This window comes from Eschrichtius robustus, chromosome 6, assembly GCF_028021215.1.
Source record: "Eschrichtius robustus isolate mEscRob2 chromosome 6, mEscRob2.pri, whole genome shotgun sequence".
In the NCBI taxonomy this organism is placed as follows: Eukaryota; Metazoa; Chordata; class Mammalia; order Artiodactyla; family Eschrichtiidae; genus Eschrichtius; species Eschrichtius robustus.
This window is the reverse complement of record NC_090829.1, coordinates 34,935,938-34,952,185: the sequence shown is the minus strand read 5'-3', so window position 1 is coordinate 34,952,185 and position 16,248 is coordinate 34,935,938. Positions and strand designations below refer to the sequence as shown.

At 37.1% G+C, this 16,248-nt stretch overlaps 1 protein-coding gene across 1 annotated transcript in view; it reads left to right on the top strand.

The window, feature by feature from the left end:
• Nucleotides 1–15,609, top strand: part of GPR149 (G protein-coupled receptor 149) — an 86,282-nt gene extending 70,673 nt beyond the window's left edge. The window contains exon 4 of the mRNA XM_068547368.1: nt 15,037–15,609. Within this exon, the coding sequence (XP_068403469.1) occupies nt 15,037–15,609 (573 nt within the window). The remainder of the gene's footprint in view (nt 1–15,036) is intronic.
• The last annotated feature ends 639 nt before the right edge of the window (nt 15,610–16,248 follow it).

Here is a 16,248-nt window from a genome sequence, read left to right as displayed (position 1 = left end):
CTCTGATTGCCGTGACTAGGACTTCCAAAACTATGTTGAATAATAGTGGTGAGAGTGGACATCCTTGTCTCGTTCCTGATCTTAGAGGAAATGCTTCCAGTTTTTCACCATTGAGAATGATGTTTGCTGTGGGTTTGTCGTATATGGCCTTTATTATGTTGAGGTAGGTTCCCTCTATGCCCACGTTCTGTAGAGTTTTTATCAGAAATGGGTGTTGAATTCTGTCAAAAGCTTTTTCTGCATCTATTGAGATGATCATATGGTTTTTCTTCTTCAATTTGTTAATATGGTGTATCACATTGATTGATTTGCATATATTGAAGAATCCTTGCCTCCCTGGGATAAATCCCACTTGATCGTGTTGTATGATCCTTTTAATGTGTTGTTGGATTCTGTTTGCTAGTATTTTGTTGAGGATTTTTGCATCTATGTTCATCAGTGATATTGGTCTGTAATTTTCCTTTTTTGTGGTATCTTTGTCTGGTTTTGGTATCAGGGTGATGGTGGCCTCATAGAATGAGTTTGGGAGTGTTCCTTCCTCTGCAATTTTTTGGAAGAGTTTGAGAAGGATGGGTGTTAGCTCTTCTCTAAATGTTTGATAGAATTCACCTGTGAAGCCATCTGGACCTGGACTTTTGTTTGTTGGAAGATTTTTAATCACAGTTTCAATTTCATTACTTATGAATGGTCTGTTCATATTTTCTGTTTCTTCCTGGTTCAGTCTTGGAAGGTTATACCTTTCTAAGAATTTGTCCATTTCTTCCAGGTTGTCCATTTTATTGGCATAGAGTTGCTTGTAGTAGTCTCTTAGGATGCTTTGTATTTCTGCAGTGTCTGTTGTAACTTCTCCTTTTTCATTTCTAATTTTATTGATTTGAGTCCTCTCCCTCTTTTTCTTGATGAGTCTGGCTAATGGCTTATCAATTTTGTTTATCTTCTCAAAGAACCAGCTTTTAGTTTTATTGATCTTTGCTATCGTTTTCTTTGTTTCTATTTCATTTATTTCTGCTCTGATCTTTACGATTTCTTTCCTTCTGCTAACTTTGGGTTTTGTTTGTTCTTCTTTCTCTAGTTCCTTTAGGTGTAAGGTTAGATTGTTTACTTGAGATTTTTCTTGTCTCTTTAGGTAGGCTTGTATAGCTATAAACTTCCCTCTTAGAACTGCTTTTGCTGCATCCCATAGGTTTTGGATCGTCGTGTTTTCATTGTCATTTGTCTCTAGGTATTTTTTGATTTCCTCTTTGATTTCTTCACTGATCTCTTGGTTATTTAGTAACGTATTGTTTAGCCTCCATGTGTTTGTCTTTTTTACGTTTTTTTCCCTGTAATTCATTTCTAATCTCATAGCGTGGTGGTCAGAAAAGATGCTTGATATGATTTCAATTTTCTTAAATTTACTGAGGCTTGATTTGTGACCCAAGATGTGATCTATCCTGGAGAATGTTCCATGCGCACTTGAGAAGAAAGTGTAATCTGCTGTTTTTGGATGGGATGTCCTATATATATCAACTAAATCTATCTGGTCTATTGTGTCATTTAAAGCTTCTGTTTCCTTATTTATTTTCATTTAGGATGATCTGTCCATTGGTGTAAGTGAGGTGTTAAAGTCCCCCACTATTATTGTGTTACTGTCGATTTCCTCTTTTATAGCTGTTAGCAGTTGCCTTATGTATTGAGGTGCTCCTATGTTGGGTGCATATATATTTATAATTGTTATATCTTCTTCTTGGATTGATCCCTTGATCATTATGTAGTGTCCTTCCTTGTCTCTTGTAACCTTCTTTATTTTAAAGTCTATTTTATCTGATATGAGTATAGCTACTCCAGCTTTCTTTTGATTTCCATTTGCATGGAATATATTTTTCCATCCCCTCACTTTCAGTCTGTATGTGTCCCTAGGTCTGAAGTGGGTCTCTTGTAGACAGCATATATATGGGTCTTGTTTTTGTATCCATTCAGCCAGCCTGTGTCTTTTGGTTGGAGCATTTTATCCATTCACGTTTAAGGTGATTGTCGATATGTATGTTCCTATGACCATTTTCTTAATTGTTTTGGGTTTGTTTTTGTAGGTCCTTTTCTTCTCTTGTGTTTCCCACTTAGAGAAGCTCCTTTAGCATTTGTTGTAGAGCTGGTTTGGTGTTGCTGAATTCTCTTAGCTTTTGCTTGTCTGTAAAGCTTTTGATTTCTCCATCAAATCTGAATGAGATCCTTGCCGGGTAGAGTAATCTTGGTTGTAGGTTCTTCCCTTTCATCACTTTAAGTATATCATGCCACTCCCTTCTGGCTTGTAGAGTTTCTGCTGAGAAATCAGCTGTTAACCTTATGGGAGTTCCCTTGTATGTTATTTGTCGTTTTTCCCTTGCTGCTTTCAATAATTTTTCTTTGTCTTTAATTTTTGCCAATTTGATTACTATGTGTCTCGGCGTGTTTCTCCTTGGGTTTGTCCTGTGTGGGACTCACTGCACTTCCTGGACTTGGGTGGCTATTTCCTTTCCCATGTTAGGGAAGTTTTCGACTATAATCTCTTCAAATATTTTCTCTGGTCCTTTCTCTCTCTCTTCTCCTTCTGGGACCCCTATAATGCGAATGTTGTTGTGTTTAATGTTGTCCCAGAGGTCTCTTAGGCTGTCTTCATTTCTTTTCATTCTTTTTTCTTTAGTCTGTTCCGCAGCAGTGAATTCCACCATTCTGTCTTCCAGGTCACTTATCCGTTCTTCTGCCTCAGTTATTCTATTCTCTCAGCTATTGATTCCTTCTAGTGTAGTTTTCATTTCAGTTATTGTATTGTTCATCTCTGTTTGTTTGTTCTTTAATTCTTCTAGGTCTTTGTTAAACATTTCTTGCATCTTCTCGATCTTTGCCTCCATTCTTATTCCGAGGTCCTGGATCATCTTCACTATCATTATTCTGAATTCTTTTTCTGGAAGGTTGCCTATCTCCACTTCATTTAGTTGTTTTTCTGGGGTTTTATCTTGTTCCTTCATCTGGTATTTAGCCCTCTGCCTTTTCATCTTGTCTGTCTTTCTGTGAATGTGGTTTTTGTTCCACAGGCTGCAGGATTATAGTTTTTCTTGCTTCTGCTGTCTGCCCTCTGGTGGTTGAGGCATCTAAGAGGCTTGATGGGAGGCTCTGGTGGTGGGTAGAGCTGACTGTTGCTGTGGTGGTCAGAGCTCAGTAAAACTTTAATCCACTTGACTGTTGATGGGTGGGGCTGGGTTCCCTCCCTGTTGGTTGTTTTGCCTGAGGCAACCCAACACTGGAGCCTACCTGGGCTCTTTGGTGGGGCTAATAACAGACTCTGGGAGGGCTCACGCCAAGGAGTACTTCCCAGAACTTCCACCCGCCAGTGTCCTTATCCCCATGGTGAAACAGAGCCACCCCCACCTCTGCAGGAGACCCTCCAACACCAGCAGGTAGGTCTGGTTCAGTTTCCCCCAGGGTCACTGCTCCTTCCCCTGGGTCCCGATGCACACACTATTTTGTGTGTGCCCTCCAAGAGTGGGGTCTCTGTTTCCCCCAGTCCTGTCGAAGTCCAGCAATCAATTCCCACTAGGCTTCAAAGTCTGATTCGCTATGAATTCCTCCTCCCGTTGCCGGACCCCCAGGTTGGGAAGCCTGATGTGGGGCTCAGAACCTTCACTCCAGTGGGTGGACTTCTGTGGTATAAGTGTTCGCCAGTCTGTGAGTCACCCACCCTCCAGTTATGGGATTTGATTTTACTCTGATTGCGCCCCTCCTACCGTCTCATTGTGGCTTCTCCCTTGTCTTTGGATGTGGGGTATCTTTTTTGGTGAGTTCCAGCGTCCTCCTGTCGATGATTGTCCAGCAGCTAGTTGTGATTCTGGTTTTCTTGCCAGAGGGAGTGAGAGCACGTCCTTCTACTCCGCCATCTTGTCCTAATCTCAGCTATAGAGTTTTTATAGATGCTCTTTATCAAGGAAAGGAACTTATTCTTGATCTTACTTTTCTTTTATCATGAATGGATGTTGAATTTTGTCAAATAGTTTTTCTGCATCAATTCATATAACCATGTGATTTTTCTTCTTTAGCCTATTAATATGGTGGGTCACATCAACCTATTCCTGAATATTGAAACTAGCCTTGCATTTGGAATAAACCCCACTTAGTCATGAAGTTTAATTCTTTTCATTGACTGCTTAATGCCACTTGGTAATATTTGTTAAGAATGTTTGCATTTATATTAATGAGTTATAGCTCTCTGCAGTTTTCTTTTTTGGATTATCTCTGTTTAGTTTTAGTATCAGGGCAATATTTTTAAATCATTATAAAATGACTAGGAGATGAAAATTGTTAAAGTAGCATTAAATTATCAACATCCTCCTAAGCGCCTTATCTCAACTACTAGTACTAGACACTAGCAATAGAATCTCAAAAACATAGTGGTTTCCTGTCTCTTACTCACCTCCCAAAAATAGCTAATAGTTATGGGCACTTACTTTGTGTGAGGCACTCAGCTAATCATTTTACATTCATTAAGTCATTTATTCTTCATATTTTGCAAATGAGACAACTGAGGCTTAGAGAGGTAAGGATTACAAAGACAGTGACTCGACCGAGTTCAAAGACAGGTGTATGTGACTCCATAGCTGTATTTCACCAGGACCCTCCACAATCTCAAGAGTTTTGCTAATGCAATTCCCCTATAGTCCGTCCCACATATGTGTTTCTACTACCAGTACTGAAGTTCAGATTCCCTTTTCTTTTGTACACAATGATTTAAAAAACTACCTAATTGGTCTCCCTACCACCACACTCTTCTTCCCCAGTCTGTATTTCACAGGCTACCCAATTATCATGTTAGACCAGAAGAGGCATAGCAGAAAGCATATGGAATCTGAGATGAGTATATATCACAATTCAAAACTTAACTTCCTGTGTAACCTAAGCAAGTTAATTAACCTCTTCACACCTCAGTTTATCTATAAAATGAAAATAATTTTACCTTCCTTATGGAGTATTATATTAAATTAGATTTCACATGTAAAGTGCCAAGATGAAGCACCTGTACATAGTAGATCTTCCATATATCTTAATTTCCTTCCTTTCGATAAACAAAAATAGGTGGTTCCTGCTTGCCTATGGGATACAATCAGAACTTGTTATCCTGGTGGAGGGCTCTTGGCCCTGGGCCCAAACTCTGTTTTCAGTCTCATTTCCCTCTACTATGTCATTTCCCCAAAATTCCAATTGCCTTTGTTCTTACTGTTCCCCAATCCTGGATTACATTTTTCCTACTTTTCTGCCAACTGAAGTTATCTTTTAGGACCCTATTTAGAAACCATTTTCTTTTTTTCTTTTTCTTTTTTTTTCAGTTTGGAATATGGCATTTGACTTTATTCTTGACAACGTTCAGGTGGTTCTACAACAATCTTGTGGAAGCATATTAAAGTTACATAAATATTACCAGGGAGCCTGGTGCTCTTTACTTGCTGTGCCATAAGTGCTTGTGAGGTATTTGCAAAGTGCATGATAGTAATGCTCTGAGTTTTCTAATTTTAAATTTCTTTTTTAGCCAAGTGTTTTGTACATATATTTTCAGTAAGTGCCCAATATGTCAGTATTGCATGTAAATAATTGTGGTGGGTTTTGTTTTGTTTTGTTTGTTTGTTTGTTTGGCTGCACCGAGTGGCTTGCAGGATCTTAGTTCCCCAACCAGGGATTGAGTCTGGGCCCACAGCAGTGAAAGCACCAAGTCCTAACCACTTGACCACCAGGGAATTCCCTTTTTTTTTTTTTCTTATAATTATGTTAATTCTTTTACTGTAGCATAGATTCTATTTACAAAATGTTTGTTTATAAAGTTTTATGGATTTTTACAGTCAAGTGTAGAAACCCTTTTCTTAAAGATCTTCCCTAAATACTCCCTTCACTTCCTAAAGTGAATAAATCCCCCTTTTCCCTTGTTCCCACATGACATCGCAGGTTCCAGCTGGATTAGGAGAGTGAGGTGTTATTCATGTTTTATTCCCTAACACTATGCCTTGAAGTAGCAAGACGGCTAAAAACGGAGGGCTTGAGACAGATAATCCTGGATTTGGATTTGACTATGCCATTTACTAACTGGAGTTACCTCCCTATGACTCAATTATGTCCTCTATAAAATTGGGGTGATGTATGTCTCTATTTAATAAGGTTGATGTGAAAATTAAATAAGAAAATGTATATAAAGTGCTTTAGTAAGAAGTCTGATATATGGGCTGTGTTCAGCAGATCAGTAAATATTTGTTATGATGAATATCAATCCTAAATCTGTCACTCAGTTGTGAGACTTTTCATCACTAACAAGGCAAATCTTAATTTATAGCTCGAAGGTCTTTGAGAATTAAATGGGAAATGTGTTAAAATACCTAACACTTCCCATGCCACATAATAGGACCTTTATAGAGGCCCTTATTTTCTCACTCTTACTCTTTTCTTTAAGCACTTCATGTGTGTTCTTCTTTTTGGTTTACTAAAGATTTAAATGAAGGCGACAGGATGACACAAGGAATATTTGGGGACTTGAATATATGAAAATATAGTAGTCACACAGTGTTAAATAAAATTCCAGAAGTAAATTATTAAAAGTCTAGTTTATTGTTTTTCTTACAAAGTTCTCACTCTCCCTGCTATTTTTTTGTTTCCCTATCTCTTCTCCTCCAAGGTCTCTTAGATGGTCTGCTTGACTTAATTCCTCAATGTCTGTACTTTTTGATGCCTGAAAGTCACCTAAATCATCTATATGATTTTAATTTAGATTAAAATTGTCAGTCACTTGGATTATTCATGAGTTAGTGATAGAATTCTAGCTTCCTGGGCAGAAAACCCTTGATCCACCATCCCTGGCTAAGCAGATTTCTTTCAAAGTAACAACATAGTGCAGTGGGAAGAGCCTTTAACTGGGAGTTATGACACCTGAGTCCTGGTGCCAGTCCTACTACTATTACCTGTGTGACCCTGGGCAGGTAGTTTCACCTCTCTGGCTGTCAGTTCTCCCTTTATAAAATGGTCTCTGATGAGTCCTATGATCCTACATGCTGTAATACATCTTTCGTAAATTGAATGATTCAGATAATCAACAGAAACTTCACCTGTTAGGAGAGATATTTTGGAGCAACTCTTTTATATTATAATTTCACCCTGATTTCACTTAGAGGCTTATAGTGAAGAAATAAAAAGTTCATTATGCTCAAGGTCAGTTAGTCTGAATCAATTATCACAGCAGATTATTTGTGCTAATGTGTTTACATGGCATGATCTCTCCTTCTGAAGCATTTCTGAGGTTTTGAAAACCGCTTTTCATTTTCAAATAAAAAAGCTCCCAGCCACCTACACTCAGGAATACAGCAATAATGGATTGGCACTATTCCTGACAGCATATGCTAATTCATAGGCTTTTAAATGGAAAGAAAGCAGAGACTACGAAATGAGTAGTTTTATGTTCTCTGAATCTACCATTTTTTATAATGCAATAAACTTTCACATACAATTCAGTCCCTCAATATCCTATTTTATTTTCAAAAAAGAATATGTTCCAATATGACCTTCTGATGCACTTGTAACTATCATCAGGTATTATATAGGGCTGTTAAAATAAAAATAGATAAATTTTAAACAACAATACAGGTGTTCGCTGCTTTTCGAAAATTCACTTTTATTCCACTTCGCTTTTACGAAAGACCTACATTAGTACCAGTTTTCGCTAACTGAAAGAAATCCAAAGAGGATTTTTGCCTTAAATAAGAAAGGCAAAAAGTGAAAATAACATTCAGTTTTTGTTTTGCAACAAGCCTTTATAGAAGCAGAGCACACCCAGAGCTGCGAGAATCGCAGCGCTCAGCTCCTTCTCTGAAAAATATACTCAGCATCTCGGCATCAAGCCGCCATAGCTTTGAACTGTGTCTATGAGCATCTGTGCTTTATCTCAATTAATTTTGTGCATCTATTGGCAAGATGTGTCCTAGGGTAATTGCTTCTTCACTTTACGCCATTTCAAGTTATGTAAATTTTCACCTGAACGCTCTACTTTCATATATCAAGGGAAACCTGTAGTTTTAAAAATTGATCTTACGCTTTGTGCTTTAGAAAGTTAAGATAAATAAGGTCCTATTGTATAGCACTGGGAACTATATTCAATATCCTGTGATAAACCATAATGGAAAAGAATTTTTAAAAGAATGTATATATATGTATAGCTGAATCACTTTGCTGTACAGCAGAAATTAACACAACATTGTAAATAACTATACTTCAAAAAAAAAAAAAGTTAAGATATGGAATCTAAAATCCCTACAAAGTCAATGCTGCAGATTCATTCATTCATGCACACATTTATTCACTCAACAAATATTTTTTGAGGGGCTGTGATGTGCCAGCCACTGTTAGAGATAGCAGTAGCAGAAAAAATAAAGATCAACAAGGAAATGTTCCCTTCCCTTGAGGAGATTACATTCTATGTGGATTTGACAGAAATGCCACATAGTTCCAGTCTCCACAGGAAAACAGGCAGTCCTACGACTTTGCAAAACGTGTATATGCATATGTATTTTTGTGCCTCTTTGCATAAAACATTGTATTAGTTTCCTAGGGCAGCTGTAACAAGTTGGATAGCTTAAACAACAGAAATCTATTGACTCACATTTCTGGAGGCCAGAAATCCAAAATCAAGGTGTCAGCAGGACCATGTTCCTCTGAGGCTCTAGAGGAGGAGTCTATCGTGGTTCATGACAGCATAACTCCAAATGTTGTCTCCTTCTTCACATGTCCATCTTCCCTATATGAGTCTATGTCCAAATTTCTCTTTTCTTAAAAGGACACCAGTTATTGGGATTAAGGCTCACTCTAATCCAGTATGACTTCATCCTAATTTGAGTACATCTGCAAAGATGTTATTTCCAAATAAGGTCATATTCACAGGTCATGGGTGGGTATGAATTTTGGAGGGGACGCTATTCAACCCAGTACAAAAATCAAGAAAAATTAAACCAAATATTAACAGTCTTTTGTATTATCTCCTTCTTACAATTAATTTTCTCTTAGGATTTTATTGCTTTTTATTTTAGTCCCTTTTTGAAATTGTTCTTGAACTTTTAGAATGGTTTGTAAACCTGTGGGCTGAACTGTAGTTTGTGACTCAAGATCTATAGTATTTCTTTGTTTGTTTTTCTGAAGTGGAATTCTTTGTTTATTTGAACTCATTGTTTACATTGACATCTTGTTGGACTCAAATGTTTATAGTAGTTTTTCCAGTAAAATTAATGAGGGGAATCTGACTCATTACAGACCCTGGCCACTTTGAGAGTGCTATAAATTTGTGCCTGCCTAGGATCAGAGGATCCTTTTCCTTTCTAATAATTAAAAATTTTTATTTTTCTTATTATAAGTGCCATTGTCTACACTTTTAAAATGTGAATGGAAAATAAGTGGGGACTCTCATTCTAACCAACCAAACTGTTAGGGCAAAATTTTGAGACAGTACCCTTCATCCAGCTTGTCTCCTCTCTCCTGACCTAAAAATAGCATAAACCCCCAATGCAACACAAACCCCAAATGTAGCACAAACCCCCAAAGCAGCACAAACCCCAATCTGACTACCTAGTTGAACCCTGAGGCTGATTACTATCATAGGCATCACCCTACCCTTGTATTCTAGATTTCCTTCTAGTGATATTTTCCACTCTCTGGCTCTTCTACTACCTAATCAACTTCCATGAGCAAAATCATCAAATAATTTAAAAATATAAAACTCAAAATCCTCCCTCCAGGGCTTCCCTGGTTGTGCAGTGGTTAAGAATCTGCCTGCCAATGCAGGGGATACGGGTTCGAGCCCTGGTCTGGGAAGATCCCACATGCCGCGGAGCAACTAAGCCCGTGTGCCACAACTACTGAGCCCATGCGCCACAACTACTGAAGCCTGTGCGCCTAGAGCCCGCGCACCGCAACGAAGAGTAGACCCCACTCACCGCAACTAAAAGAAAGCCTGCGTGCAGCAACGAGAACCCAATGCAGCCAAAAATTTAAAAAAAAAAAAAAATCCTCCCTCCCATCCACTTACAGAGAAAAGAATTGTTTGGTATGTAGCCTTTCAAACCTTTTTCTATGCCTATAGTATACAGGTGTGTTTGTGTCTGTGTATTTTTTATTCCTATACATGTGTAATTTTCTGGGTTGATTTGTGGTGTTTTTCTGAGTGTTTTTCTGCAAGAAAACTAGATTATACCATACGTATTACTTTGTAATTTGCTTTTGTAACTTAAAATGTATTGAAATTATTTAACCCAGGCACAACTCATAGTTTTACCTCATTCTTTCAAGAGAGTTTTCTAGTATATTACTGTACCATAATTCATTCAACTATTTTCTGAATGATGGACATTTAGGGTATTTCTACTTTACAACAGTGCTGAAATAGACATTACTATGGGTTGAATATCTGGTGGTGGAATTTACTTACAGAAATAGGATTGCTGGTAAGTATATGCAGTTTTTATTTTATAGTCAAATACAATTAAAATACACTTGAAAGATGGCATCTTTTTTTTTCTTTTTCTTGATTTTTTATTTTTTTTGATGGAGGGCAATCTGAGATGCTAAAAATGATCAAGTGTTTTTACTTACACCTTTTTTTGATTATCAGTGAAATTGCATATCTTTTCATATGTTTATTCTCCATTTATATTTCTTCCTTTAATTGCTTTACTCACTTCCTATTTTCACTTTCCAACTGGGATGTTTATCTTATTGATTTGGGAGAAAGTCTCCATATTATGGCTATTAAACTTTGTTTTATGCACACTGCCATTTGTCTTTTACCATTGCTTTCAGCATATATTTCTACACAGATATTTTTAGTTTTTCTGCAATCAAATCTGTCCATCTTGTACTTTGTCATTTCTGATTTTCATTCCTGATTTGGAAAGGTCTTCTTCACTCAGGATTTTAAAAGAATTATTAAGACTCAAGAAATCATTTTTGCGTATAACATGAAAAGGGGTCTAACTTAATTTTGTAATGAATAGCCAATAATATGTAAAAGCTCACTTGAATCCTTATTTTGAAATGCTATATTGATATACTATGTCTGGTTTCTTGACTCTGCGTGATTGATCAAATCTTGCCATTAACACCCTGTCTTAATTACGTAGCTTCATATTATATCTGCAAAGTCTGTCTTAATTACGTAGCTTCATATTATATTTGCAAATTCACCTCATTAGTCTGTTTCCACATTCTTGGTTATCCATAAGCATTTACTCTTGCAAGTAAATCTTAGAAGAAACTTTCCAAGTTCTAAAATAAAATTCCATTGGCATTTTTATTAAAAATGTATTAAACCAATAAAGTAAAAGAAAATTGCCATATTTACAATATAGAGTTTTCCCATGTGGAAACATTGTTTCTTTTGTCTCCTATTTATTTCTAACTTTTTTTTCAGACCTCCTTTTCCCTCACTCCACCTAGGTTAGAAAACCCTGGGCAGAAAACCCATGATCCACCATCCCTGGCTAAAGCAGATTTCTTTCAAAGTAACAGAAACCATATTCTCCATATTCTTCCATATTTTCCATATTCTTCCATATTCTCACAATACTCCAGCCTGGGTCTATTGTAGCACAAATCACAGGGAGATGCAGTTGTTTATAAGCTTCAGTATTTCTGCATTCTATGGGCTCTTAAGATATGAGAGTCTGTTCATTCCATTGCTATAGACCTACCAGCTAATCAAGTCCTAGTATATAACAGTGGTTCAATTCGTCTGTTCTCCTAGCTTCTAATCTCTCTCCATTTTAGTCCTCCTTCCATATCCTAAAAGAGGAGGAAAATCCTGTTGGTTTTACTCAAATTCTGTCAGTTCCCTCCCTGAATCTCTATTACTGCTCCATTAGTTCAAGCTCCATTTCCTCTCACCTAGAGCAATGTTTCTCTAACTTAAATAATAGACAAAAAAGAAAAAAATTATATAAACCTCATTGTCAAATCAAATTTTATGATTTTGCTTAAAGACATACAAAATTTGGTGTAAACACCTTACACTTGTACTTCTTATACAAATCTAAAACCAAAATAACTTATACATTAAATACTTTCATAACCAGTAAAATTAAAATAACTGAATTAGCTTAAAGTGACAGTACCGTTTTCCTGAAACTAACCTTCCAATTTTGAATTAAGAGTATAAAGTGTGCTCAGATCTATTTCTATATAATCTGTTTCTGTGTTTTTACTTCTATGACTCTCAATCATAGTCTTTTGAATGTTTCACAAAATAATTTTGATAACTCAGCAGTCTGTGTTTTATTTCAGAATAATCAGACTTCATACTTAGCTAAACTATGGCACTATACAGCTCTCAGATGCCAATTTTAATGAGCTGTCATTTGATAACTCAGTAAAGCTTGTTTTTTCATTTGAAGATGAGGTTAGCATGGGGGAGCTATTGAAATCTGCAATATTTGGATGTATAAAATCAGATGCAAAAAAAATCACATTTGCTTTTGCTTTTATATTAACTGCTCATCAGTGATGCAAGTTGGTACATATAAAAATATGGCTATGCTGTTGATCCTACAGTGAAAGTTCTTTTAAAAAAATATGCCAATACTGCTGGGTGCTGATAACTTAGTTCTCTCATCTCATCTTTTTTAAACTAGCATACTCCATAGGGCTTTGTTTATATAGCATACCATGCCAAAGAGAAAACTTATGAACAATTTTTAAAGTACTGATTAGGGATGTTTTTTCTCCTTGCAATAAAGTATAATGTAAGGAGGTCAGCTTTCAGGTTAACTAGCTCTCAGAATAAAGAAGGCTGTACTTAAAATTCACATTATTAAATTACAGTCAAATTTTCTGATTAAATAATGTCTTGGTAAATTTTGTTTTAAAAAAGAAACAGAAGTTTCTGACTTTTTCTCAGGATGGAAAGTTTTTAGGTTCGCCCTTAAACTCATGATTTATTACTCAGAAAGCAAGGCTTTAAAACTGTTGATCTTTTCTTGATTCTTAAGATCAATTTCAAATGCCACCCCTACATGAAATCTCTCTATCAATCAGAGGTGGTAATTCCTTGAACACCTTTGAGCTTGGTTCCTAGCTCTATTACTATAGTTAGAGATGAAATTTTTACTTTCTTACATGTCTTTCCCACCCAACCATCTGTGAGGTCTTTGAATGCATCCAGTGCAAGCTTAGAAACTTGCAGATAATATTCAGAAAATGTTTAATGAATGATGAATAAAAAATAAATGAAGGCACTCCTCCTTTACCAAAAGCACTCAAACAATGCTCTCGTACAGTAATGAACTTAAGTATTTTCCCTCTGTCTCTTTTGCTTCAGTCAACTTCACACAAGTGAAGTTGGTCAAGTTCTGCCTCAGCAGAAGGGCAAACTGATCTTTATGGTGTAAGTTTTCAAAGTTTATGGCCCTTAAGGGTGCAAGGCCCTAAATTTAGGTCCCCAGGTCCCTTTATGGATAAACAGAATTGAAGCCTACTCCATAGGGAATAACTGGAAAAGACTAGTGCAATGTCTCACACATCCTAGACTATATTTTTCTTGGTCCCGAAATTCAATAGGTGTGGCATGAAGCCACCCAAACGAAGCTCATGATGTAGCCTCCCTTAAAATTTCCCTAAGTAGATGAGAATACAAACTGTTCTTTAATGTGGGACCCTGGTCCTAGGCTTTCTCTAGCTACTCTTAGGTCCAGATACAAAATGCCCATGGAAAATAGGGTGACCAACCGTCCTGGTTTCCCTGGGACTGAGAGGCTTCCTGGGATGCAGGAATTTCAGTGCTAAAACTGGGACAGTCACAGGCAAACTGGGAAGGGTGAACATCCTAAATTGACAAAACATTAAGAGCCCTCACGCCCATTCCCCTGGTGGAAAGACACATTTAAGCCAATCCAGTGAGTAATTCCAGGCTTTACAGATGGTGGGCACAAGTATAAAAAGAGTCTGTTAACCACCCCTCCCCCCACCTTCTCTTTCTGGGCTACAGCATTTCTTTAGTTACAGCAATGGATCTTGAATCTCACCATGCAACAGAATCACCTAGAGGGCTTGTTAAAATACAGGCTGCTGAACCCCACCCCTAGCGTTTCTAATTCAGTAGGCCTGGGGTAGGACCCAAAAATCGCATTTCTTATAAGTTACCAGGTGATGCAGATAATGCTGGTCTGGGGATCTAGCTTTTAGCACCACTGCTCTAAGGTTGGCATATTACTGTCTTCTTCTGAAACTAACATGTAATCAAAAAGAGTCAACTGAAAGTATGAAGGCGTGAATCAACAATATAAAATACAGACTATCATAAGAAATAGTCTTCATTTCTTAAGCAGTTCTCAGTGGTGAGTACAGTTTAAAAACAAAATTTTAATACTTTTAAATATAAAAGTTTTGCAGGGATGTAAGGGCATTCTCTATTACTGGGTTTACTTTAATGACTGTGATTTGTCTGTGGAAAAGTAAGCACACTGTACCACACACTTCTGGTGACATTTGGTTCCTCTTCTGTGTGCTCAAACCTACAGTCGAAATATTCTTTGTATTTAATTTGGACCATAGTTTCACAGGTGTCACTCTCTCTGGCATACTAAACAGGAAAAAAAAGTGCATTTTGATAACACAGTCTGCATTTCTTTCAACCTATAAAAGCTTTTTAATGTAACTGAACATGTTACAAAAATATAAAAGCAATTCCGGAGTGTAAATATGCATTCGATTTTATGCCCATATTCTGCCCATCTCCTGCTGGCCACAGTGCACAAATTTTGCCTTAAACTGTGGAAATATGTCCCTTTATCCTCAAAGATAGGTTTCTGACTGCCCTCATTTAGATGTAGTATTTGACCTAGGAGAAACTAAGCTACAGAGCTTTGATGACAGAATTTCAATCTCATACCTGTAAAAGGTTTCCATGGAATTGGATTTGAAATAGAAAAACTTTACCATTTTGATGACTAAAATGAATTACTAAATGGTCCAATCTCAGACACCAGTTTTCAATAATAACCATTTTGTTTTTGTCCCCAGCGTTCCGGTGGTGCCCTGGCCATTCCCCTGTGTGCATTCCAGGGGACCGTGTCTCTCCAAGCCCCAACAGGGAAAACCCTCTCTCTTTCTACCTATGAGGTGAGCACAGAAGGACAAAAAATAACCCCAGCCTCTAAGAAAATAGAAGTCTATCGATCCAAAAGTGTTGGCCATGAACCAAACTCAGAAGATTCTCCCTCCACATTTGCGGACACCAGCGTGAAAATACACTTGGAGGTTCTTGAAATTTGTGATAATGAAGAGGCCTTGGACACGGTGTCAATTATTAGCAACATCAGCCAGTCCTCCACACAGGTCAGATCTCCTTCCCTGCGCTACTCACGGAAAGAAAACAGATTTGTTTCGTGTGATTTAGGGGAAACAGCCTCATATTCTCTCTTTTTACCCACAAGTAATCCCGATGGTGATATCAACATCTCCATTCCAGACACCGTTGAAGCACACAGGCAGAACAGTAAAAGGCAGAGCCAAGAGAGGGATGGCTACCAGGAGGAAATCCAGCTGTTAAATAAAGCTTATAGGAAAAGAGAAGAAGAAAGCAAGGATAACTAGTGATCATTTGGCCTAATAAAGGCAAGAATGGCTCTGCAACCTCAAACTACTAAACTAACACCTTTGTTCTGAGGCTATTTGATTTCCTTTTTTATTTGTTGGTTTACATAAGCTTTACAGACTTAATTATTTTTAGTGCAAACAGCTGGAACTAGTGCAAACACTTGAGTGCTTTTGATGTGTTACTTATAGATCACACACTGTGGCAATTATAAGATTCTGTTTCTTATCTGATTTCTAAAAACCTTTTCTAAATCAAACCTTGGTCTTGTTTACTAATGTTTTCGCCTATGTTTGTCAACCTCAGAGTAAACAGAAAATTGTATAAGCTCAATGAATATACTGTTCTCATGCATGTGTTTCTACACATAAAGTTGGCCTTTACAGCAAGGGGAAAAATATTTTGGGAATGGAAGAAATGTAGCAAAACTCTGAGTTGTATTTGAAGAGGCTTGCCTAAATGTGGCTAGCAAAGCAAGCTTATTATTACAGTTACTGCTTTAGCTTTACACTGATGTCTAGGAAATATACTCCTGTATAAAATGGCAAATTAGCTTCCAACTTTGAAACATGCATGTCCCTAGTCTGTAAATAGTTGTTCCCTTCATTTCTATAAAATACAAATTGTTTACTGAATTT